The sequence below is a fragment of the Python bivittatus genome, unplaced genomic scaffold, assembly GCF_059951505.1.
Source record: "Python bivittatus isolate LINGU-HERP-01145 unplaced genomic scaffold, Pbiv_v1 ctg000600_np1212, whole genome shotgun sequence".
Classification (NCBI taxonomy): domain Eukaryota; kingdom Metazoa; phylum Chordata; class Lepidosauria; order Squamata; family Pythonidae; genus Python; species Python bivittatus.
In genome coordinates, this window is record NW_028277082.1 from 373483 (window position 1) to 396243 (window position 22761).

A 22761-nucleotide genomic window follows, 5' to 3' on the forward strand; every position below is an offset into this window, starting at 1 on the left:
TGCTCCCTAGGATGCCCGACCTTACCGCACACACCAGGAAAGGATAGGTCTGCAGTGGAGAAAGTAAACCCAACCAACAAAATGGAGGATCCACCCCTTCCTCCCTGTCATGTACCAGTAGAAGCCTCCGGCCAGCTCACAGGGGAGCCCAAGGGCAACCCCGAGGAGTTGCCACACAGTGGCCAGCTGAGGAGCCCCGGGGTTCCACCCGGACACGCCCCCCGTTGTCCCAATGCTCCGCCCGCCTCCCGAGGGGCTCCCCAGCCCTGCTGCCCCCCAAAAGGGCCCTTCTGCCCAACAATAGGAACAGTGCCCAGCTCCCCCGAAAGTGGCCAGCCCATCGGATCCCTGGGAGCTCCACCTTGCAGCCCTCAGCCTCTATGAGAATCTCTGCTTGCCCCTCGTGCGGGGTCCCTCTTTCTTGCAAAGCAGGCACCCAACGATCCTTGAAATAAACGTGGTTCTCCTCCTCAGTGCTGCGCTCCGTTCTTCTGGATTTTTAAACAGCATAAAGGCTCAGAGAAATGTGGTCTGTTGACTGCCTTACCTTTGGAAAACCCTCTCGCTAGACCGCCTCTCTTTAAACTCGGAGAGGCCCTCAAGTTCTTCTCTGATCTGCAGGAGAAACACCAGAGCTACTCGAATCAGGTAATGGTCAATTTATTCAGCGAATCAAACGAGGAGCAGGCAAAAGCATCACGGAAACAGTCAGGCAAAGCTCCCGATAGGGACAGATGCTCAGCCTTAAACACGCCAGCCTCTTTACGCAGCTGATGTTGCTTCATCCACTCAGGGGGCCATAAAGAGAGGACTGCAGAGCCAGTCGGCTGAGTGAGAGGAGTCGGCAGTGAGCTCCCCTGAAGCTGGTGGCCCTCAGGTTTTCGTGCCCGCATCTTTCTCCAAGCTCGCCCAGCGGTCGGCTGGCCGATCTCACTCAGGCCATGCAGGGCCAGGTCATCCTGATGAGATGCTCGGCCCACCTTCTCCATCCCGGTCCTGCCGACAGAAGGGCTCCCACCTGCATCTCTCAGTGCATCCCCCACCCTGGCTCCTCTGCTGAGGCCTTGATACGCGTTGGCACCACCTTTGCCTCTGGAATTAGCGTATTTACCTAGATGTTCTGCCTCGCTCAGTGAATAAGCCAACACGTAACCGGGGCCCGTAAGCTTTTATGCACCTACTGAAGCCTGAACCTCCATCTTTCTCCTAAATTCTGCATCTTTAACCTTACTTATAAAGCAATGCCTAGTGGTAATCAACAGAGCGCTCTGCGGCATCTCTAAGCAATGCGAAACAAATGTGTAGCTACTCTGTGCACAGCTGCAGCTAGATTGTCTAAGCGTTGGACCCTGCGCAAAGCCGGACGCTCTTTGCCTCCTCCTGATTATTTTGTGGCCGAGATTCCCTTTCATGTTTCGGAAGGCAGAGCCAGCAAGGCCAAAAGCAGAACCCCAAATTCCACAGGATTCCTCCTGCAGCAGCATCCGACACATTCGTGGCCCAAAAGCGGGACTGAAACTTTGGCCCCCGCGCCAGCTGACCTCTGGCTTCAGCCGGATGCCCCGAGCGACTGGCGGCACCTTCTGTCCTCATCCAACCCCCCTGGCTGAGAAGCTTGCGGACCGCTTCAGGGGTGGCCGGGTGCGCCCGCGTCAAGGTGCTCTGGGTCCCCCGGGGAGAAGCAGCCGTCGCCTTGCAAGACTGCGTCTGCTGCACCACGGCAGCAGGGAAGAGGGTGAGGGGAGGAGGAGGAACACCTGTCTGTGGCAACAGCAGCCTGGAGATGCAACTCCCGGTTAGCAGCACGAATCCGAGAAGAGGCTTTTGCTGTCATTCCTTAATCGTCACGGTGGCTTTAAAGACCGTGCCTCAGCTGAGTGTCTGGCTCTGAAAACTGATGGAGAAAGATTTCTCTTGAGTAGGCTTAATGGGTTCGGAGGAGGAGGAGGAGGAGGAGGAGGAGGAGGGGAGCGTGGCAGAAGATGGCACTCTGGCCAAATGCAAAAGTCCATTATGGGATGCATTTTGGAAGATCCTTGTCTGATGGCAGAGCGAGGACTTCCGATTCCTGTAACCAAGCCCAGGAAGGGAGAAGCTGCTGCAGATGGGTTGGGAAGGCTTGAAGAATGGCTGACGTACGGGCTGCTTTTCCAGTTTGCAGGACTTGAAAGGAGGAAGACGATTCCCCTCCAAAGGACCATCCAAATATCAACCCGAAAAGAGGAGGCAGGGTTCTTTCCACAGGTCCATTTCTCACCTGAAACAGTTCCTCAGCCTGAGCCTCTTGTTCCTTCCTCCAGCTTCGTTTCTGAAAGCCGGGCACCGGTCCACACACTGGATAATATGCTCATTAAGACATCTGGCTCCCTCTAACACTTGAATACATTGGGAATATCTGTGCGTTCCAACACATTTCCAATTGCAGAGGCTTTGCGCTGTCTCTCTCTCAGAACAGGGAAAACCTCCATGAGGACTCCTTTTGAGTTCCTTCAGAGTAATACGGCGCATCTTGGTTCTTTTCCACGAGGTCATCGATCATCTGAATCAGTTTCTCCACCTGCGCCTCTCGCTCTGCCTCTTGGGCCTTGTTGCTGAACGCCAGGCACCGGTTCCCACACTCAGCGATGTATTTCCTCAGCTCCTCACCTTGGGCAGACACGAAGCTTTCAAGAGATTTGCCTTCCAGGTCCTCTTTCCGGGTGAACAAGATGATGAGGTAGGCCTTGGCTTTACTCTGGAAAATAGCCTTGATGAACCGAATGACCTCCTTCTCCTCCCCGGTGAAGACACCTATCTTGACGACGTGGATAATGGCGTGGGGGCCTGGCAAACACAACTGCGCGCATTTCTTGACCTCCGCAGCAGTTTCCTGCCACGAACAACGTGTGCCAAAAAATCCAGGCGTATCGACCACCAGGATCTTCCTGCCGTTCCGCAGCGTCTCCTCCCGTTGGCATCTCGCAGTGACTGTGTGGAGTCCCATTTTAGACGCAAAGCACACTCTTCCCAAGATCGTGTTCCCCGTCGCACTTTTCCCAACTCCGGTTTTTCCCACAAGGGCAACTCTGAGCTCAGGCCCTGCAACGGAGGAGGGGGGAGAGAAAGGGGGTCACGCCCAGCCGCCCGAGGCCATCGGCCATCTACTGTCGGTGGGGGCAGCCCAAGACTGCGCGGGGAGCAGGACGGAGGGCAACGTGGGCGCACACACAGCCCCCATCAGCCAGAATTCGGGACTTCAGCTGCTGTCGGCTGTAAGCGCCACATTCGCACAACCTGGACGAGCCACGAGCCCAACGCTGTTTCGGATTAAAAACAGAGTTAAACAGAATCCTAAAGAGGAAGCTGCCTTGCGCTGAAATGGGCCCCACAAATATTCTCCCATGGAATATTGAACCCTGACACCTACACGAGGCCACCAAGACGTGTTACGGATAGTGTGGGGTCAGGGGTGCCCACGGGGGGAGGTCACAGCCCTGTATCACATGGTGGTGGCCGCCATCTTGCCTCCTTTGACCCCCCTGCAGAGACCGCTGCTCGGGGCTCGGTATCAGCAATATGCAGATCGTACCCTGTTGTCTACTCCTACCCAAGGCGGGGTGGGAGGCTCGGCAGAGGTCTTGATCCGGGGTCTCAGGGCTGGAACCATCTGGATGCCAGGCTCTTTCTGGGTGACATTCCAGGGCACATGGAAAGGAGGAACACAGAACATTAAAGGTCAGCACCTTCCGAACTTGGTGGGAGCCCAGACTGCTACTGCCAGCACCCGGTGGCAGCCCCTTCCCCTTTTATTCGAGTCCAAAGAAAACCTGCAGTGGAACTGCGAGGACCACCCCTCTGGTCACTCTGGATGGTCGGGCTCCTTGGGTCAGCCCTGGGCCACTACAAATCTGGACTACAAGCCCCATATTTCTAGGCAAGTACAAACAATGAGAAGCTCATCACGGCCTGGGCACCACCAGGCTGAGGGAGGTTGCCCGGGATTTGAGCCAGCAGAGATGGGCGCTCCAGAGGGAGGGAATCAGTCCAAGGAACGGCTGCCTCGAGAGAAACCAGATCCAGGGATCCCCCTCCCCGCCAGCCGGGAGAGCCTTGCTCGGTCAGCCCTTCCTTGCCAGCCACCCTTTGGGGGCTACAGGGCCGGGATCGTGGCTTCGGAAACTTGAACGCCAAACTCTCTCCCTCCTCGACTGTTTCCATAACCCCGCCGGGAAAGACGTGGCTTTTCTGCGGTGCGTCTTGGGACCACCTTAAGCAAGCTGCCAGCCCTTCGAGGTAGGCCAGACAAGGAACCCAAGCCTTCGTTGCAAGGCTACAGGAAGAGAAGCTTGCGAGCCTGAAAGCCCTCCTCCCCTCCCCTCCCCTCCCCTCCCCTCCCGGCCTCTCCTTTCCGGAGGACGAGGGGGGGTCCCCTGGGAGGCGCTTCCTCCACCCCCATTCCTTCTGCAGGCTGAGGCGTCTCCCGCCTGCCCGCCGCCCTGGCTGCGGCTCTTCCTCCTGTCCCCCAAGGCGATTCCCACAGCCTGTCACAAAAGCGGAGCGCTGCCTAGAGGGAAGCGGTAAAATACGTCACACCAAATCTTGGTCTGGCCCAAGGAGGAGATGTCCTGGCTGCCCGGGCCCCCCCCCGCTGCTCCCCCTCCAGCTGTTGGGGAGTGCGAGGGGAGGGCTCCACCCCCCCGCCCAGGACAGGCCGACCCAGCTGCAGGGCTCCTCCGGCCCTGCCGCGTCCTGGAAGGGGGCAGGGGTCTCCGGCAACGCTTCACCTCTCAGGAGGGCCTGAGGAGGCAGCACGGGGGTCTTCTCCCGGGAGCCCCGGGACAGGCAGCTTTAAAACCGCCTGGACCTGACAGAAATCGCACCAAAGCAGGGCTCTCCTTCGAAAGGGCCCGTTTGGGGAGGTTCCCGCTGCGCCAGCCTTGTCCAGACATCGCTGGCTTTCCAGAGCCGTGAATCGGAGATGGGTAGCCATACGGACTAGCCAGCCAGCCAACCACCAACCGATAAACCGCTCCGCCCCAAAACGGGGGGGGCCCTGCGGCTGCAAACGTCCTGCCCCACCGGCTTCTCGAGGGGAAACCTTCAGTCCCGGGCGAGACAGGACCGCAAGGAACCAGCAGCGGGCGGACGTGGGTGGCGCCATTTACAGCTGCTCCTCTGCTTTCTGTACGGTGGGCAGAGTCAGCGTCCCCCACCCCACCCATTGAGCCCCGCCACCTGATGGGCCAGGAGGGTCCAGAGCCAAGGGGCTGATCGGAAAGGAGCGGATGTGCAGGAAGGAGAAGGGGCGGTGGGCGTCCCAACCACCATCATCACTGGGGCTGACTGGATGAATAACCTGAAAAGGGAGTCTTGTTTGTTGCGCCACAAAATTATACACAGAGCGATTGTATCGTTGCTGCTGAAACTTGGGGAGAGGTGGTGGAGGGGAATGGTACTGAAATTGTACTTGCACTACGGAGTAAAGGTGATCAGTTCAGTTCAATCCAGCTCCAATCCATGGTTCGATCGATCAAAGCTCAGTCAAAATCTATTTGGGTCACTGAATCTTTACCAGTTCAACTGTCACATCAAACCGTTCAATCCAGTTGATTTAATTGATTGAAAATTTGATCTGATTTAAAAAAGGCTCTTCCGAACACATGCAGAAGGCCTCCAAATTATCAGGTTAGTTCAGCAAGTTCACCTTTGCCAATAGAAAAAAGGTTCTTCCTGCGGTTTCTCAGACGACTCCTAGCCAGCTGGGAGGGCGCCCGAACATTCAGATCGATTTTTCATTCGCTCATTTTTCCTGCTTTCCCAATTTTTTAAAATACTGATTCCACATCAGCATCTGAGCCCCCTTTTCTAAAAGGCCTCCGTGGAAATGTATTAATATAAAATCAAACGTTCTGGTCCAAAAGAGCGGTACATAAACAAGGCATCTTACTCTTTTCCCGATTATACGGCATTCCAACTTCTAGACGTCTCTCTCCTTGCAGACGAGCCTCCTGGAGAAGAAAAGCAAGACCGTAAGAAGAACGTAGGGGACCCCCGAGTTACCTCTGGTGGTCTTCCAGCTACCAGGCGGCCCTTGCCCGCATCTCTCTCTAGAAGAGAAGGCCTGTGGGGCTGGGGCTTCACGCGCGGGGCGAGATCGAATGAAGGGCCGGGGAAGCTGCAGGAGAGCAATCAGGGGAGATCACCCTCCCCAGGAGGAAGATGAACTCCGACGCTCAGAGAAGGGGGCCGCCTAGCCCGACCCCTGCCCCGCCCCGCCCCTCCCAATCAAGCCAACTTCTGGATTCTCTAATAGAGCCCAGGGCATGTTCACCTGTGTGGGGCGTCCAAAGAGTGGGTGAGGCAAGGAGACCAAAGTCTTCCCTCTCACACAAACCAAGTTGGCTTGCGCGGTCATTGTGTGGAGAGGATCCCCCCGGGCCACCCCCTGTTCTGGAGCAGCAGAGGGGAAGCGCTGGCGGAGACGAGCGGGGATTCTGGGCTTCTCCCGGCGGCCTGGACTTCAGGAAGCTTCAGAGTCTGGCGCGGGGGGAGAGGTGGCAGGGGTGCCCACCGCTGCAGGAGGCGCCAGGCTGCCCTCCGCTCTGCCACTCCTCCTCGCGTTCAGCCAGAGTGGGCCGAAGAAGCCTCACGGTTACCTTTCCGGGGCTCCCCATAGGACAGGCCCAAGCGACCTCCTCACTCCACCGACTGAGCCCGAGCTGAGTCACGGCAGCGCATCGGAACTGGTATTCAGCGTTTGGGTGCACGCCTTCCAGGGTGAACTTATTCTTGGGACCCTCGGTAGGGAGGCTCCTCCACTCCTCCTCTCCCGCAATCCGATATTCCACCTGATACCTGGAGACGGAAGCCCCCCCATGGGCCACCGGATTAGCACTGATCTGGACCCCCTTCGGTTGGACTCGCTCAACCTCAGGAGGGGGAGGCCTGGAGGGCAACTCCAGGTGGGCGTTGACCAGCTTTCCATCTTCGTAGAGGTAAACCGAAGCGCCCGGGTTGCTCTCGTCACAGGCAGAGGAGACGATGAACCGAACGTCGCCTCTTCCTCTGTTGATCTCAACAAAGTCCAAAAGGGAACGAGCAGCACAGCGGATGTTCTGCTTCCTCTCCTCATCCTCAAACCACAGTTTAGACATTTGCTTCTTTGAGAAAGACGTTACCGGTGCTCGTTCTGCCCTTCCTGCTAAATGTGGTCTCCGGAGCCACTCTTGCAAATCACTTAAATAAGGCTCCTCGCTGCGTAAGGAAGTAAACGTAAATGAGACGACGAGCTTGCTTTTGCGGTCAAACAAAATCCCATCCAGCTCGTTCTGAGCAGAGATGACTTCCAGGCCTCTGAGCTGCGAAAGGCAAAGCCCCACGAAGTCCACCTCCTGCTCCTTTCTGGCAAGAAACGTCTTCAGTGCCTGCCTATCGAAAGGGGTCTGGTTCAAGCGCATTAAGACGCCCCACAAAACAGCAGCGTCCTCCTTGCCCCCACGGACAGCCGGCAGATTCTGCCCTATCTCTTGCTGGAAAACCTGGCCGTGCCGCCGGCAAAGCCGCTGCAGCCGCTTGATTTTCTCCCTCACCTCCGGGAAGACAGAGGCAACGGGAGACTTTATCAGATCGTTGCACCTAAGGTCGACTTTCGTTAGCGACTTCAAGTGAGTCTCCACCTCCCTGAGCCAGCTCAGTGGGACATCGCGCACCACGTGGGCCGCTTGAGGATCCAGCTTGACCAGTGGATACAACCAGACCGTCACTGGCACCGCCTTCCCACTCGAGATTTGGGGGAGACCGGCACAGGTTTCCAGGGCATCTTGGAAAGTAGTTGGGTTATTCTGCAGAGGGAAATCGCCATAGAAGGTACAGGTGATCTTCCCCTCAATTTCTTTCTCCGCGTCATTCCACCTGAGGGAGCCTCTGCCTTCTGCTGCAACCGCTGGTACCTTCCGGACCATCCCCAGAAGACGCCCCTGGGTGTCCTGGACCGCTTCAGGCCTGGAAGCCTCACAATCAAACACAAAGAACGCGTGGGCCCCGTAGAGCACTGCCGTGACCACGTGCGTGGCTGACCCCTCCTCAAATGCTTTCTCGTAAGACACGCTCTTCCTGCTGAGATGGCTCTCTGCCAGGTGCTTGAATTCAGTAGTAGCCGAATGGTGAAGAGTCACGCGGGCATGGCTCGCGGACTGCTTATTGTCTTGCAAGTAGGCGGCCGATCCCCCCACTTCGAAAAGCCCCCCGAAGAAGCTGGCCCTCAGGGACCCGTTCAGGCCGAGGGCCGAGGCTTTGTCTCGGAGAGACTCAGATGCCAGGACTTGAAATTCAGCCTGGCGTTGGGCCTCCAGAGTTGCCTCCTTCTGCAGAAGATCAGCATCCCACAAAGTAATGCCTGCAGGAACGGTTTCATAAAAGTTGCCACTCATAATACATTTTAGGGCTTTCAATGAAAAAGAAAAATGCTTCATATGAATAAGCCCCTTCTCAATTTGCCACGTGGAACAGAAATGGCACAACAAGGGTTGCAGATTCTGAACAGGAAAGCTGTAGACGTTGGATAAACAAATAGGCAAAGCGAGCCAGCTGTGGTATTTTTGCACTTGTCTCAATAATTTATGACTCTAGGATTCTGCACTGCTTCTTGTCCTTTTATCTCTGAAAGCAGCACAGCTGCCCTCTGATTCTTGGGCTCCCTGAAGCACGCGCCAGACGCAGCTTCAGCAGAAGCGGGCCCCTTCCCCGGGAAAGAGGGAATGAGGTCCAGGGAAGCCCACCGTCTTCAGACCACATCAAGGCAGAAACTCCTCGACAGACGCCCGGAATACGGCAGAAAGCGGGCACGGGGGGCTCCCAACGAGTCCCAGGATAACCAGACGATCCATCCAGCATCTACGCCAATCCGGCCCTGCTCCTTCTCCTGGCTGATTCCTATCTGGTTCTGCATTTCCAGACTCAGGGGGCGGGGGGGACACGAGTTCTGCTAGCTGTTGACCCCCCGAGTCAGAGGGCCAAGTGAACCCTGACTTCTCTGACCCGCCCCTTCCCCAAGGAGTCCTTGGCTGCCTGGGGAGCACCGGAGTCTGGCCCGGTCATTAAGGGGAGGCTCCTGGGGGCCCCGGCTGCCTCCTCCTGCATCCCGGAAGGCTGGTGCAGCCCCAGTGTGGCGGAAGCCTTGCGGGGGATTTGGGGGAGACTTACTTGGGATCAGCAACTCTCTGTGGCAGTCGTAGAGCATCCCCAGCTGGAACGGGCGGCCCAGGGCTGGCATCTGGAGGGCACCTTCCATTCTGCCTTCCTGCCTGAAACCAACCACAGAGAGTGAAGCGCCGAACGTCCCTCGGAGCGAGGCCAGGGCCGGCTCCCCGGAAGGTGCAGGGCAACCCCTCCCCTCTCCATCCATCGTCCAGACTCTGTCACCTTAGTGGGGGCCACGCCACCCGAAGCTTGTATGGAAGGGTCTCGCGGAGAGCAGTTAATGTCAAACCCACCCACCCCGGCCTGGCTCCTTTGCTTGCTGCAAACCTATCTGGCCACAAAGGTGCCGTGGAAAATTCAGAACAGAGCGCAACACGGAGGAGGAGAACCAGGATTACTGCAATGTTCACTGAGTGCCTGCTTCATAAGAAAGAGGGGCCCCAAACAATGGGAAGGCAAAGACGCCGTAACTGAGCTCCTCAGCCTCCTTTTAGCAATAATACACAGACGGTCCTCGTTTAGCAACTGCAGTTGGGACCAGCAACTCAGTTGTTAAGCGAAAATCACGTGACCGTGACTACAATTTTACTTCAGCTTTCCTTTGCGTCTTGCTACCTCCTTCAGCTGAACCGGGGTTCTTTCCCTTTCTCTTTGAGGACATCGTGGCATGCGGTAAATAAGCAAGTGAAAACAAGAGCAGGTTATACGTGACACCGTACTGACTGTACAGGTGTTCCTTAGTTAATGACTACTCATTCAGCGACCATCTGAAGTGATGACAATGCTGAACGAGTGGTATGTGTAGCCAATCCTGAAAGTTCTGGCCATCCCAGCACCCCCAGGGTCACATAATCGCGATCTGGGCACTTGGCAACCATCTCGCACTTACGGTGGTCGCAGCATCCTGTGATCACCTGATTGCCATTTGCCACCTTCCTTGCTGGCTCCCCAGAAAGTCAATGAGGAAGCCAGCAGGGAAGGCCCCAAGTTGCCGGGTAAGTCTCCCCCACCTGCGCACCCTCCCCCAGCCCCTCTGTGCTTGCGCCGCACTGGCCACTCACCCCCCTGCATCCCCTCCTCAACCTGCACCTCCCTCACACCCTTGTGCACCCTTCCCGAGCCTCACCACGCCTCCCCCGCACCCTCATGCACCCCTCACACCCCATGCACCCTCCTTGAGGGTGCCTCCCTTGCACCCTCCCCCGCCCAGCAGCAGCCACTTACCTGCCTGCCTGCTGGCCGGCCGGCCTACCTGCAAGCCTCTGGGACTTGCACCTTCCTGCCAGCTTCCCCACTGACTTGATTGTGGAAAGTGGCAGGAAGTTGCCTCACCTAACAACTGTGGGATTCAGTTAATGGCGGCAACCGGGACTGCAGGGCTTGCCATTGCTAACAATGCAGTCGCGCTTTACAACCGCATCCCTTAGCAATGGAAATTCCGGTCCTAATTGCTGTTGTAGGTCAAGGACTACTCGTTTAGCAATCATTCGAAAACACAACTTTACAACCAATCGTCGCATTTACAACCTTCGCAGGTCTGCAAAGCAAAGGAAAGCTGAAGTCAGATCGTAAGCCCAGTCGCGGTTTCACCTAGTGTTCACTTTGCTTAACAACCAAGTTGCTGGTCCCAATTGTGGCTGCTAAATGAGGACTACCTGCACTTTTTCCCCTTTCACGTTTCCAGCGTTGGCTTTCCAGTCTCCAGTCACAAGCGGCACATCTTGCTTGCAAGTTCTGTCGCTTTCAAGTTGAACTTGATCACAAAACTCATCAGCCTCCTCTGCTGCTGCATTTCAGACCACAAACTTGCACAAGCGTCGCGTTGAAGGGTCGTCCGCAGAGTCTAATCGACATTATTCGGCCACTGATTGCACTGGAGCCAAGTGCTGTTCTTGCCGTACCCTTCCCAACTGTGAAACAACGCCATTTCCTCTTTGCCTTCCGCGTCCTGAGTGTGGCCTTCTGACCCAAAGTGTCCAGTCCCAGTCCACCTCCATCCGCTGGTGCCTAAGATGCCAGCGAGTGGTCGCTGCGTCCATCTTCCCCCGTGCTGAGCTTCCCTCGTCCGTGCTCCTCGCCTTCCACGCTCCCACCGGGTTCTGTCTGTCTTTGCAGCTTCGGTGTTCTTTTCCTGCCCGGCAACATCGGCAACTAGACGCCCCAAAGGCGTTAATCTAGCCACCTCGTCAGCGCCATTAGGACCCCGAAAGGTGCGCGGCGCTTCCTCAGCAGCAGGCTGAGTGCCATCTGACCTGAGGGGCATCACCTGGCACCGCGTCCTCTATCCATGTGTTTTTCTTGGTAAAACACAGGAGTGCTTTGCCATTTGCTTTTCCCGCAGAGAACGAACGGACGCCTTTGCCATTGTGACCACAGTGACCCTCTGCCTCCAGCATCTGCCTCTATCGCTGCTGCCCGACAGAGGTGCCTGCTGGCTTTAGCTGGGCAGCTGGGATGACCATCACCCCGTGAGTGACCCTGCTGGGAACATGTACTCTTGGCATGCACTCTTGGTGTATTTCGCTCATCCCTCCCAGGAACACACACACACACACACACACATGCCACAATGAGGCAGCACAGCAGGACTGGGGGGAGATGTTGAGGGCCGCAAGGCGGAGATCCCAGGGATCCGATGGGCCGGCTGCTTTGGGGAAGCCGGGCGGCGTTGGGCAAAGGGCCCTTTGGGGGGCACCAGGGCTGGGGAGCCCCTCGGGAGGCGGGCGGAGCGTTGGGACAATGGGGGGCATGTCCGGTGGAACATTGGAGCTCCTTGGCTGGTCGCTCCGTGGCAACTCCTCCTCGGGGCTGCCTGCTCGGGCTCCGCTGTGGGGTGGCCGGAGGCTCCTGTCTGGGGCTGGGATGGGATTGCGGGGCGGGGGATCAGTCTGGGCCTGATGGGACTGCCCAAAGCGGGGAGCTGGGGTTGACCCTGGTCACATGTGCAAGACAGGGAGGAAGGAGGGGCAGCCTGCACTTTGTTAGACTTACTTTCTGCCCCACAGTCCCAGATGGCAGCTGCAATGGTGCGTAGAAGCGCTGCCTATTTTTGTGTGTAGCACAAATTTAAAGGGGAGGAGCCTGGGTCGCACCATCTTGACTTTTTTGACCACACCGGCGGAGACGGAAGGAGCTGGGCCTGCCGAACCTTGAGAGGAGAGAGACGGCGGGGGGTGGGGTCTTCAAGGACCCCAAGGGTGCCGCAGAAAGGAAGGCGGCCCCGCTCTCGCCTCGAACCGTTTCGCGGGCGCGGGCAAAAAGCGCACCCTCCGCCCAGCGCATTTCCTCCCGCGAGACGCGCGGACGGCCTCGGAGCTCCTTCGCAGCTGGTCCGCCGGCTTCTCGCGAGCAACCGGGGCCGGGACTGAAGCCTTGCGCGTCCGGACTCGGCGGGCGCCTCCACGCTCCCCCGCCCGAGGCGTCTTCTGCCCGGCGAAGTTTCTTCCCGGGCGCTTCCCACGCGGCCAAGGCGGCGCTCCGGAGAAGTCCGGGGGGCAGCCGCCCGCCCTGCCAGCCGCGCCTCCGCAGCGACCCGGGCCAGGAGGGGCGCGCTCTTCTCCCGGAGCGCCGCGGCCCCCGCCGTTTCGCCAGCGGGAGGCTCCCGCCCTCCTCTCCCCCTCCCCGCGCGGACTTACCCGCCGGGCGGCTCTTTCCAGGGAGGCTCCGCTCGCCGACTGGGCTCCCCGCAGGCAGGCGGCAAACGTCCTACGTTGCCTCCGTTAGGACGGCCTTCGACGGGCTGGGCGGGGAGTCCCAAGCGAGCCCCGCAGATGCCGGAAAGGGGGGAGACCCACCGGGGGGAGGGGGAGATTTTTCCTGGCTGCTAACCGACCTGCCTGCCGCGTAGGATTTCCAGTAGAGTCTTCTCTTTCCTCCCCCGCCCGTAGGGGTAGCCCAGCCAAACTCCCCGCCCCGTCTCAACTAAAGGTCTGGGCGGCCAGAGGTCCCTCTGGGAGTTCCACGGGCCCCATGTCCTGCTGGGCCTTCTGGGCAGAAATCCACCCACCCCGGGCAAAGGATGCGCTGCGAGGGCTGCCCAGAGGGGAAGGAGCCTGGAGGCGGGGCGGTGGGGAGGCGAGCGCAGCCCGAAACGGCCCTGGCCCGCCGAAGAGACCGCACGACGAGGAGCCGCTTTGCGGGCAGCGCCCCGCCGGTTCCCCGCGCCCGGGCGGAGGGCCTTTTTTTCAGCCACCTGACTTCCAAGCAGCGCGGGCTCCCCAGCACTTTCGCTTTCCTGCCATTTAGGTGCCGCGGCTTTGCTCGGTCCCGGGGGCGGAGGGGAGATGGAGGGGGAAAGCTCCCCGGGGATCCAGTTCCAGGCGACGGAGGTGGGGAAGGGGCGCAGAGAGGGCGGCTCAGAGGCAGGGGACAGGCGTCCGGCTCTCCTTGCTGGGAACGGGGAGGCGGGGCGGGGGTCGCTCTGCAAAGCTGGCTTGCCAAAAGCGGAGGAAGCGAGCCTGACTTTCGCAGGGAGGGGACGAGCGCAGCGAAGAGCAGCCCGTCTGCGGACGGCGCCCCGCCCGTTCCCCGCGCCTGGGCGGAGGGGCTTTTCTTCAGCCACGTGGCTTCCAAGCAGCGCGGGCTCCCCAGCACTTTCGCTTTCGCTTCCCTCTTCCTGTTTAGGTGCCGCGGCTTTGCTCGGTCCCGGGGGTGGGAGGGGCGGAGGCCGGGGGGGCCGGGGTTGCACGTACGGGCGACAGAGGTGGGGAAGGGGCGCCGGTGCCCGGATCCAAGCCCTGCGAACCGAGCCCGGCAACTGGGGAGGCCCGGAGGCAGGGACCGGCTAGAGGCTGCAGAAGAGTTCCAGTGGTCCCCCCACTTAGGGCTCCAGAGGGCTAGGGAGGTCCGCGCTGGGGGAGGAAGAGGAGAGCGCATGGGAGGCTCACGGGCCGCTCGTGTGGCCAAACGAGAGCGGCCCGTTTCCCCCAATGGGACTCCGGGAGGAGCATCAGGAGCATCGTCTTCTGCGAGCGAGCTCGGGAGACAGACCCGAATTGCTTCCTTCTGCAACTCCGGCCGCTGGACGTCCGGCCCTTCTACTCTTGCTGGGCGAGGAGGGCAGGAGGGAAACGTCCAGAGGGGGGGCTGAAGGACGCTGAGAGACCGGAAGGACCGAGCAGGAGCTTGCTCTCCATCTGGAAGGACCCCTTTCCCGGCCCAGTGTGAAAAGCTCAGGGGGAGACCCCACCAAGTCTGGCCCACCCCTCAAATATATCCTACTCATTTCCACATCCCCCTCCTCCAGGAAAGTCAGGGCATATCCCCCTCCTCCTCTGCCTTTTGAGCGTATCAACCTCACCAGTCTCCCGGAAGCCCCAAAACACAGACTGCCAGAACCGCGGGTGGTGGTCTGGCCGCCTTCAGTCCCACTCCAGTAGTAGGATGAAAACTCAGTCTCAGAACACATGGACAGACTTAGCCATAGTTTTAACTGGGAAACTGTCAGCATCTTTGTTGTTGTTGTTCAGTTGTTAAGTCGTGTCCGACTCTTCGTGACCCCATGAACCATATTGCGCCAGGCCTTCCTGTCCTTCACTGCCTCCCTGAGTTTGCTCAGTTTCATGCTCATTGCTTCAGTGATGCTATCGAACCATCTCATCCTCTGCCGTCCTCTTCTCCTTTTGCCTTCCATCTTTCCCAGCATCAGGGTCTTCTCCAAAGAGATCTCTCTTCGCATTAGGTGACCAAAGTATCTGAGCTTGAGCTTCATTATCAATCCTTCCTAAATCCAACAATGCGAGGGAATTCCTGGAAGCTTGGTGTTCAGACAAGGCAGCCATCAACAGGCACATAGAGATAAACAGCAGCTACACACCATTCAAAAGAAACAGCAGAAAAGAAGACAAAAGACCAGAACATCTCCTCACCAGCAATCGTCACCCAGATAAGCAGAGATTAACACCAACATTACCACCAGACATACAATCAAGCAGTGAACAATACCCTAATCAAGGAACTACTGGAGGAAAAAATAAAACCCCCACCCCACCCACGCTGGCAAGGCAGGCCACAGCACATAAACAGAGAGCAAACCCCATCCCATTCTAGCACTGAAGAGGTGACCTAGCCGGGTAATGAAACGTTTGCAAGAAAACAGCCAAGCTCAGGGAACCCCAAGGACGCCACAGTTCAGTTCAACCGTGAGCTACACACATTCGCTTCTACTGGTTCCCCAAAAGGGCCAGCCAATCAGATCCCTGGGATCTCCTGCCTTGCAGCCCTCAACCTCTGTAAGAATCTTTGCTTTCCCCTTGTTCAGGGTCCCTCTTTCTTGCGAAGCAAGCACCTAAGGATGCTTGCAACAAACATGGGGCTCCTCCATGTTGTGCTCTTTGACGAGGTCTCCCACAAGGCCCACTGTACTCTGGGCAGACCTGGCACTAAATGAAGAGCCAGGAACAGAGCAGCGCAATGCTTGGCTCTCTGGGGCCAGCCTGGCACAGACGGCCGTCTTGGGGACTGCCTGGGACGAGAGCCAAGAGGTCAGCCCAAAGGGCCCCTCCCTCCTCTCCGTCATGACCTTGTTTCTCAGGAAGGCCAGATCTCCTGGCACACGACTGGCAGCATTTCCACTGGAAAGGGGAGGGGCAGTGCAGAGAGGACCAATGCCCATGGCTTCATGGTCTTTTTGTCCTCCTCAGAAAGGCCCCACCTCTGCAACCTGGATCAGGGAAAAGAAACTCCACATCCACTCCAGATCACTTAAACAGTAAAAATAAGGCATTGTTTTATTGGAAACGATTAAGGCACAAAGCATGGTATTTCCCCTCTGCTCCCCCTAACACCTGCAGCACCACTTTGCTCAGTGGAAAGGACCTTACAGGCACTTTCTTCATGCCCCGCCCCGCCCAGCAAAAGTCCTGCCTGCCCTTCCCTCCTTGATGCTGAGCCTCCAAAGCTCAGTAGGTCCTGTGCAGCAGGGAGCTCATCCCAGCAGGAAGAAAGCCGGCGCCCCCTGAAGTAAGTGCAGAGCGGGGCAGGCCTTGGCCCTCTCTCCTCCCTCAGTGGCCTCGAGCTGTCCACTGTGGCGAATCCAGACCACGAAAACAGTCTCCGGAGGGACCAAGTCAAAGGCCTCTGCCCTGGAAGCACCTGGACAGGGCCCTGTGGAGCAAGCTGTGGCCTAGTCGCTGGGTTCGTCTTCATCCAGCAGCTCAGCCGGGGACAAGACCCGCAGGTGGCTGCTCCGGATGCTGGTGATGGTGGGGCAGGCAGCCAGGAGGTCAGTCACCCCGACAGACGTCACCCCCGAGCTGTCCAGGTTGAGCTGGACGAGGGGCACCTGGCCGAGGAAGCGGAGCCCTGGGGAGGAGGCAAGATGGGGCGGTGAGGAAGGCAGGTGGAAGGAAGGAAGGAGGGAGGAGGGAGGGCAGGCGGGAGGAAGGAAGGAGGTTGCCCCAGCTCGAGGGAGGGATGCCAAGGTGCCCTGGCGTCCCAAACCCCCAAAATGAGCAGCGGCAGCGGCAGGACAGTTGTGGGTTGCAGTCTCTGTTCTCGGCACTTGGCCATCAACGGCAACCCTCTGCCCCTCTGCTTTGCTCCCCACGCATCACCAAACGACCTGGGCAAGGCCCAGCGTCCCCTCCCACAGGCCTTACCTCGGTCAGTAAGGCGGGTGTGGCTCAGATTCAGCTTCAGCAGCTGCCGGCACTGAGCAAGGCCCAGCCTGGCCACCGAGTCCCCGACTGCTGTGCTCGCAAGACTCAGCACCTAGGGAAGTGGGGGAGAGATCATGGCGCCGCGAGCACTCTTTGCCGGGGCAGCAGATGCCCAGGCGTCTCCTCTAGGCAGGCTGGCACAGAGACCCATGGAGATGGCCTTGAGGGCGATACGCTTACGCAGAAGCCGTTCGTTACAAAGACTCAGGGATAGAAGCGCTCCTCGAGCTCTGGGGAAGGAGCCGGTGCAGGGAAGAGGCCCAGGCTGGCTCCTCCCTGGCCCGAGGGGAGGAGAGACACAGTCGGACGGACGGCAAGACTGTTCAGGGAGCCTCTCTCAATCCAGCTTCGTTCCAGGCTTCTTATGGAGCCCATCTCTTGATCTGGCAACCCTGAAGGACTGACGGCGAGAACCGGCAGTACCTGCAGTTGTGGGAGGCTGACGACGCAGCGGGCCACCCCAGAGCTGGAGACGGGGAGGCGGTCCAAGCACAGCTCCTCCAGAAGCTGCAGGGCCCGGATGTGCTGCAGCCCATGATCCGTGACCAGCGTGTTAGCGAGCGACAAGCACCGCAACCTGGAAGAGACCCACACGGTTGCCACTAAGGCTCGCGATGCAAGTTGGAAGGGCAATGGGCTCCTCGACACGGTCTCAGGAGACGGATGGAAGGGAAGCCATGTTATTGCCCAGGCGAGGGCAAAGGCTGCAGTTCCGGCACCGGGGCGCATGGAGATCATATGGCAATCCAATTTGGGAGGAGAGAAGGATATAACACTCCAGACATGGAGAAAGGCACAAAGGGCGCTTCATCGCCCACCCGGCGGACTTTGGAGACAGCAGAGGACAGTGCTCGCCCCTCGGCCTTTTGTCTGGAAGCTCCTCCTTAAAGAGCACCTGGGGCGGTGTGGAGCTCAGGCAGCCAAGCCAAGAGCTGCAGGGAGGGGGATGCTGGAGCGCCCCTCACCTGCGCAGGCGAGGCAGAGGCCGCAGCCCCTCGTCCGTGACATGCATGTAGTCGGTCAGGTCCAGCTCAAGGAGGCCAGCCAGTCGACAGACAGCAGCCAGGCCAAGGTCGGTGACCGTGTGCCGACTCGGCAGCCCCAGCCGCGTCAGGGGAAGAGCTGGAAAAGGGAGCCGGGAGCGCCAGATGCCTGAGCTGCGGAGGGCCCCTGGCTCAGGGCCAGCAGCAGCCCCCTGGCAAGCCCGGCTCCAGCAGAATCTGATCAAGCGCAGGTCGCCCTCCTTACTCCTCTGCGCTTCCCCTCCCACGTCCCTGGAGGGCAGTCAGCTTGGGCAAGAGGACGGAGGAGCCCAGGTGCCTGCCCCAGGTGAGCGAGCCCCAACGCTGCAGGGAGGAAGGTTTGCGCTCAAGGCTGGGTCCCCACAGTGCAATTATCCAGGGAGAAGCTTAACAGCTGCAATGTTCAGCTTAGCAATACTTCTGGGTGTGGGGAGCTGATCTGCTCAGGACTGAACACCACCTGTGAACCAGCACCCGGGCAGATTCAAAGGGCTACTCCTGCCCTCTGCTGGCCACCAGCCTTACCTCAAGAGAAGGGGACAGGAGCTCTGGGTTGCCCACCCAACTACCTCTTTGCCAGCTTGGCCAACCCAGCATGGAAGGGCCCATTTCCACTGGGGCAGCCAGCCCAAGCTCTGCTCGCAGGGAAGCCCAGCTCTGCCCTGTACCTGAGACCAGCTCCAGAGCCCGGTTGCCGTCGACCGAGTGGACTCCAGAGAGCGTCAAGCAAGAGAGGGCCGGATGGGAGGAGAGGGCCCGGAGGGAGGCTTCGGTCACACGGGTGCCGTCCAGATAGAGCCTCTGCAGAGCCTCCAAGTGCCGCAGGGACAACACATCAGTGATCTGGGAACACCGGCCTGGCACTGTTGGAAAGGCGTCCCCCCCGTCCCGATGCCCGGAACCCCCCCACTCCAGGCCACCAGGGCTGCCCTCAGAGCAACCCCTGAGCTCCCCACTTACGCCCGTTTGCTTAAGGCTCAGCTCCCAGAGCTGGGGGACACACTGTGGCAGGAGGCGCAGAGAGCTCTCCGTGATGCCGGTCTGGTTGAGGCTCAAGTGGGAGAGGGCAGGAGGTGCCGTCAGAAGGAACTCTGCCAAGCCACAGTCCGTTACGCGTGTCTGATCCAGCGCCAGGTGAGACAACTCCGACAGCCCTGTGGATACGCGAGGGGCTGGATGGGGGAGGTGCCACCCCTCCTCCTTCACATGCCACCCTCCTCTCCCATCTGCCAGTTCAGGATCTAGGCCCATCGATATGGAGTGCAATGGCGCCCACCTGCAAGAGGTGCCATACAGGGGCAAGGCTCACGAGCCTTCTGCCCTTCATTCTCAGCATTGGAGGAAAAGCCAACCCTTCATCTCCTGCTGGGGAGAAGGGCAAAGGACACGCCCGTGCGTGCGTGCGTGCAGGCGTACCTTTCAGGAACTGCAGGCAGTTGTCGGTTAGTTTAACACAGGCAGAGAGGTTGAGGAGCTGCAGGCGGGGGAGATGCTGCACTACGGAGAGGCCATGGTCTGGGAGGAGGGAACAGGGCGCTGCTCAGCTCAGCCCCCCCCCCCCGTGCCAAGTCGTGCTTCTGCTCCTTGGGGGGTGAGGGCCGCGTACAGCCACCCAACTTTCTGCCCTCCCTCCTCAATTCCTGCCACTTGCCCCCCTCGTCTTCCCCGCAGCCAGGGGACGCAGAGTGGCAGGCTGGGCAAAGGGAGCACAGACCCGCGTCCCGGTCGGTGGCAAGAGGAGCAGAACTGCCCACGGGGGTGCGGCACCCTCTCCCTGTTCACCTGTGATGAGCGGGCAGGAGAACAAACTGAGCTGGCGAAGGCTGGGAAAGGCCTGCAGCTGGCACAGGAGCCGGTTTGTGGCGTATGGGTAGCAGTCCAGGCAAAGTTTCTGGAGGCAGCAGCCGAAGAAAAGCCGCAGGCTGCGTGGGTGGAGCAGGGCCCGCTGCGCCATGTGCGCCAGGAGGAGCTCAGCCAGCCCTGGGGTCAGGGTGGCCAGGCTGCTGCAGTACTGCTTGCTAGGAGCTGGAGGGGAAGACAGGCCAGCGGACAGCTCGAAACCACGGGGGTGGGGCTGGGGGCGGAGAGGGAGGGTGGGCAACAGGGAAGGCCTCTACCTGAAAGGAGGGCAGTGGTGCCCTGCAAGGACAGCTGGAACAGCGAAGGCATGGGAGGGGGCACGTGGGCTGCAGCGGGCGCTGGGCCAGGCTGGCTCCTCTCCTGCTGGCCCTGGGCAGCCGCTTGCTGGAGGCGCTGCTCGGCTGCCTGGGCTACCGCAAGGGGCAGTTCCAGGGGTCCTGGGCTGCTCCCCGCTGCCTCCCTGGGGGCAGAAAGGAACAGGTCCTTCGAGCAGCCCCTGCTCCCCAACCCCCGCCCAAGAGGGCTCGTTCTCCACCTGCCCACGATAGCAGCTGGCGCCCCCCACCAAGGCTGAAAACACCCCTACCGCAGCCGGTTGCCCTCTTGCGGCCACTGATGCTGAGGCCCTGCGGTCCCTCCTCCAGCGTGTTCCCAGGCAGCGGGCAGGACGCCTTCTGACACAAGGAAGAGGACTGGGTAAGCAACTGCCTCTCCAACGCACCCCCCTCCTGGGCCAGGAGCCCTCTGAAGCTCCAGGCAACCAGGCTCTGCCCCTCCCTGCGCAGGAGACCTCCCGTGTGCGACAGGGAAAGGGGGAGCCTTGGGGCCGGGCGACTGGCTGCCTCCAAGGCCATGGACGGACCTGGCGGAGCCCGCTCTTCCACCAGAGCCTCTGGTCCCCTGGCAGCTGCCGAGTGGTCCTGCTCCATGGGCTCCTCAGAGTCCAGCTTCTGCCCCCTGCCTGTCAGAGACCCCAGAGTGGACGTGATGAGGGGCAGGGCGCTTCTGCCAGCCAGCGTCCCCTTCCTCCCGGCTGCTTCTCCTTGAAGCTCCCCAGCCAAGAAGGGTTGTGCTCCCAGTCCCACCCTCCAGGCCCAGGGTGAGGGGGAAGGAGTAGAAGGCAGCCGACACGGGGGGAGGGGGGGAGGGCTATGGCCAGTTGCCGGAGGAAGCCAGCTGCACCCCTGCTTCCGCAGACTGTCACGCAGCTCACAGCAGCGCTTCTAAAGGCCTCCCACAGCTGCCAGTTCTCTGGGCTATGGGAACAGCAGAAAGGGGAGCCCAGCCCCGGGAAGACGCAGCACCCCCGACTCCGTCCTTCCTGTGACAGGCAAAGGACCCCGGGGCCCAGTGCAGAGGCCTCTCCTGGTCCAGCTTGTCAGCTGCTCCCACTTTGCTGCCCAGCCAGCCAGCCAAGGGCCAAACGCCGCTGCCCGCACAGAGGCAGGCCAGGTATAGTGCTGACCCAGAAGCCAGCAGCACTGACCAGGCACAACTGGAGGAAGCCCGCACAACCCCTGCTGGCAGCTCGCTCACCCCAGCGATGGCGGGCCAGGGAGGCAGGCTCTCCACAGGGCTGTGGTCCTCCGAGACCCCCCTGCTGGCTGGAGGACCCGAGTTCGACTGGCCGCCCTGCGCTCTGCGAGCAGGCGCTTCCCTCCGCCGGGGCGCCCCCCGAGGCTGGGTCAACAACGCAGAGGGTGGCCCCGGGGGCCAGGCCCAGCGCCAGCAGCGTGCGCGGCAGGTCGGCGGGCCCAAAGCGCCGCTTGGGGAGGCCCTGCAGGAAAACGCAGGCGGGCGAGAGCTCCGGGCGCAGCGACAAGAGGAGCCGACGGACGCTCTCCAGCGAGGAGTCCGCGGGGAGGCACCTGCGCAGAGACTCGCCGGTGGGCAGGCGGATCTGGGGAGAGAGAGGCGGCTACTGGCGGCGCCCGGAGCGGGAGCGCCGACTTCTCTGCCGCTTGGCTCCGCAGCCGCGTGTCCTACCTCAGCTCCCCCCACCCCGTCGGCCGGGGCACGGGAGGCCGCTTCCCCCCGGCCCCTCGCCCCCTCGGGCTGACCGCTGCTCCCTTTGCGGGCTGCCGGGGAGGGGAGGGAGAGGGCCTCGCCGCTTCTCACCACGAGCAGGCACTGCGCGTCTCTGGGGGGCTGCGTCCCCGCTTGCGGCGCCGAGGTTCGGGCGGGCCGAGTCGTCGCCCTCGCCTTGTTCTGCCGGCGGTCGTCCGCGATCCTCTGCAGGGCCAGTTCGCGCTCCTGGGAAGCGAGTCGGGAGGTGAGCCGGCCGCCGCGAGCCCAGGAGCCGGGCGGCCCTTGGGACCGGTCGGACGCGGGGCGGCAGCTCACCCTCTGCTGGGTCCTCCTGTCGGCTTTCAGCTGCTGCACCTGCTGCTCCCGCCGGCGATCGGCGAAGGCCCGGCTCTCCGCCCTCCCGCGGCAGTCCCCCGCCGGCTCAGCCGCACCCGGCCCGGCCTCCGGGGCCCGCCGGGGGGCGTGGAAGGCATCCGTGGCGCGGGGCTCCGAGGCGCGGGGGAGGAGCAGGAGGCGGCGCGGGGGCGGCCGGGGCGCCCGCTCCGCGCCGTCGCGCAGCAGCCTGGCCCCGGGGAGGAGACACGGTCAGCGGGGGCCCCGGGGGTGGCGGTGGCGGAGCAACCCGCGCCCCCGCCCGCCGGCCCGCCACTCACCAGTCGGCCGCCTGTGGGGCGCTCAGGCAGCCGGCGCGGATGGCGGCCTGCACCTGCCGCTCGCTGAAGCCCATCTCGCGCAGCGTCCGCAGCAGCTCCCCGACCGTCTGCAAGGGAGGAGGCGGCTAAGCGGGCGGCCCGAGGCCCGGGGCCCTCCGAGCGAGAGCCGCAGGGCAGCCCGACCGGTTGAACCGCTACCCGTCCCGCGCGCACGCCCCCGCAGCAGCGCTCCCACCCACCGCGGGCTCCATGGCCGGGCAGCGCCCGGGCAGCAAGGCGGAAGAGGAAGCGCCGCCGCCGCCCATTGGCCGAGACCGCGCTCCGCCCCCCGCCCCCCGCCCCCCGCCCCCAAGAGTCGGGAAG

General features: G+C 60.9%; 2 protein-coding genes across 8 annotated transcripts; both read right to left on the bottom strand.

The window, feature by feature from the left end:
* Positions 1–644: 644 nt before the first annotated feature.
* LOC103049312 (verrucotoxin subunit beta-like) lies at positions 645–13717 on the bottom strand. Of its 5 annotated transcripts, XM_088147736.1 has the most exons (7): positions 12813–13717; positions 12169–12325; positions 9181–9281; positions 6636–8374; positions 5927–5987; positions 3569–3664; positions 645–3078 (listed from the first exon to the last, which is right to left on the bottom strand). In XM_088147736.1, exons 2-7 carry the CDS (start codon positions 12270–12272, stop codon positions 2447–2449), a joined length of 2733 nt encoding a protein of 910 aa, XP_088003862.1. In that variant the 5' UTR covers positions 12273–12325; positions 12813–13717; the 3' UTR covers positions 645–2446. The 5 variants fall into 5 exon arrangements, with proteins under 5 accessions (XP_088003862.1, XP_088003863.1, XP_088003861.1 ...); XM_088147737.1 differs by lacking the exon at positions 12169–12325 and having other exon boundaries at positions 12813–13715; XM_088147735.1 differs by lacking the exon at positions 12813–13717 and having other exon boundaries at positions 12169–12795.
* Positions 13718–15874: 2157 nt separating this feature from the next.
* LOC103053514 (uncharacterized) lies at positions 15875–22761 on the bottom strand. Of its 3 annotated transcripts, none has more exons than XM_088147741.1 (16): positions 22638–22760; positions 22399–22505; positions 22061–22307; positions 21836–21970; positions 21254–21617; positions 20580–20678; positions 20304–20388; positions 19975–20177; positions 19640–19882; positions 19274–19372; positions 18818–19011; positions 18526–18700; positions 17801–17957; positions 17259–17412; positions 16776–16887; positions 15875–16479 (listed from the first exon to the last, which is right to left on the bottom strand). In XM_088147741.1, the coding sequence occupies exons 1-16, from the start codon at positions 22701–22703 to the stop codon at positions 16301–16303; spliced, it is 2619 nt and encodes an 872-aa protein (XP_088003867.1). In that variant the 5' UTR covers positions 22704–22760; the 3' UTR covers positions 15875–16300. The 3 variants fall into 3 exon arrangements, 2 of the variants coding, with proteins under 2 accessions (XP_088003867.1, XP_088003866.1); XM_088147740.1 differs by having other exon boundaries at positions 20304–20391; XR_015797400.1 differs by lacking the exon at positions 17801–17957 and having other exon boundaries at positions 16454–16479; positions 20304–20391; positions 22638–22761.

Excerpts from the sequence above, each read along its gene's own strand:
- LOC103049312 (XM_088147736.1), bottom strand. The coding sequence starts at position 12,272 with ATGGTGCGACCCAGGCTCCTCCCCTTTAAATTTGTGCTACACACAAAA. Across the intron at positions 8,375-9,180 it reads CAGAGAGTTGCTGATCCCAA|GCATTACTTTGTGGGATGCT; the intron begins GTAAGTCTCCCC and ends CCGTTCCTGCAG. Across the intron at positions 5,988-6,635 it reads CTATGGGGAGCCCCGGAAAG|GAGGCTCGTCTGCAAGGAGA; the intron begins GTAACCGTGAGG and ends TTTCTTCTCCAG.
- LOC103053514 (XM_088147740.1), bottom strand. The coding sequence starts at position 22,703 with ATGGGCGGCGGCGGCGCTTCCTCTTCCGCCTTGCTGCCCGGGCGCTGC. Across the intron at positions 21,618-21,835 it reads ACGCGCAGTGCCTGCTCGTG|ATCCGCCTGCCCACCGGCGA; the intron begins GTGAGAAGCGGC and ends CTCTCTCCCCAG. Across the intron at positions 19,012-19,273 it reads CTGCCTGCAGTTCCTGAAAG|GGCTGTCGGAGTTGTCTCAC; the intron begins GTACGCCTGCAC and ends GCGTATCCACAG.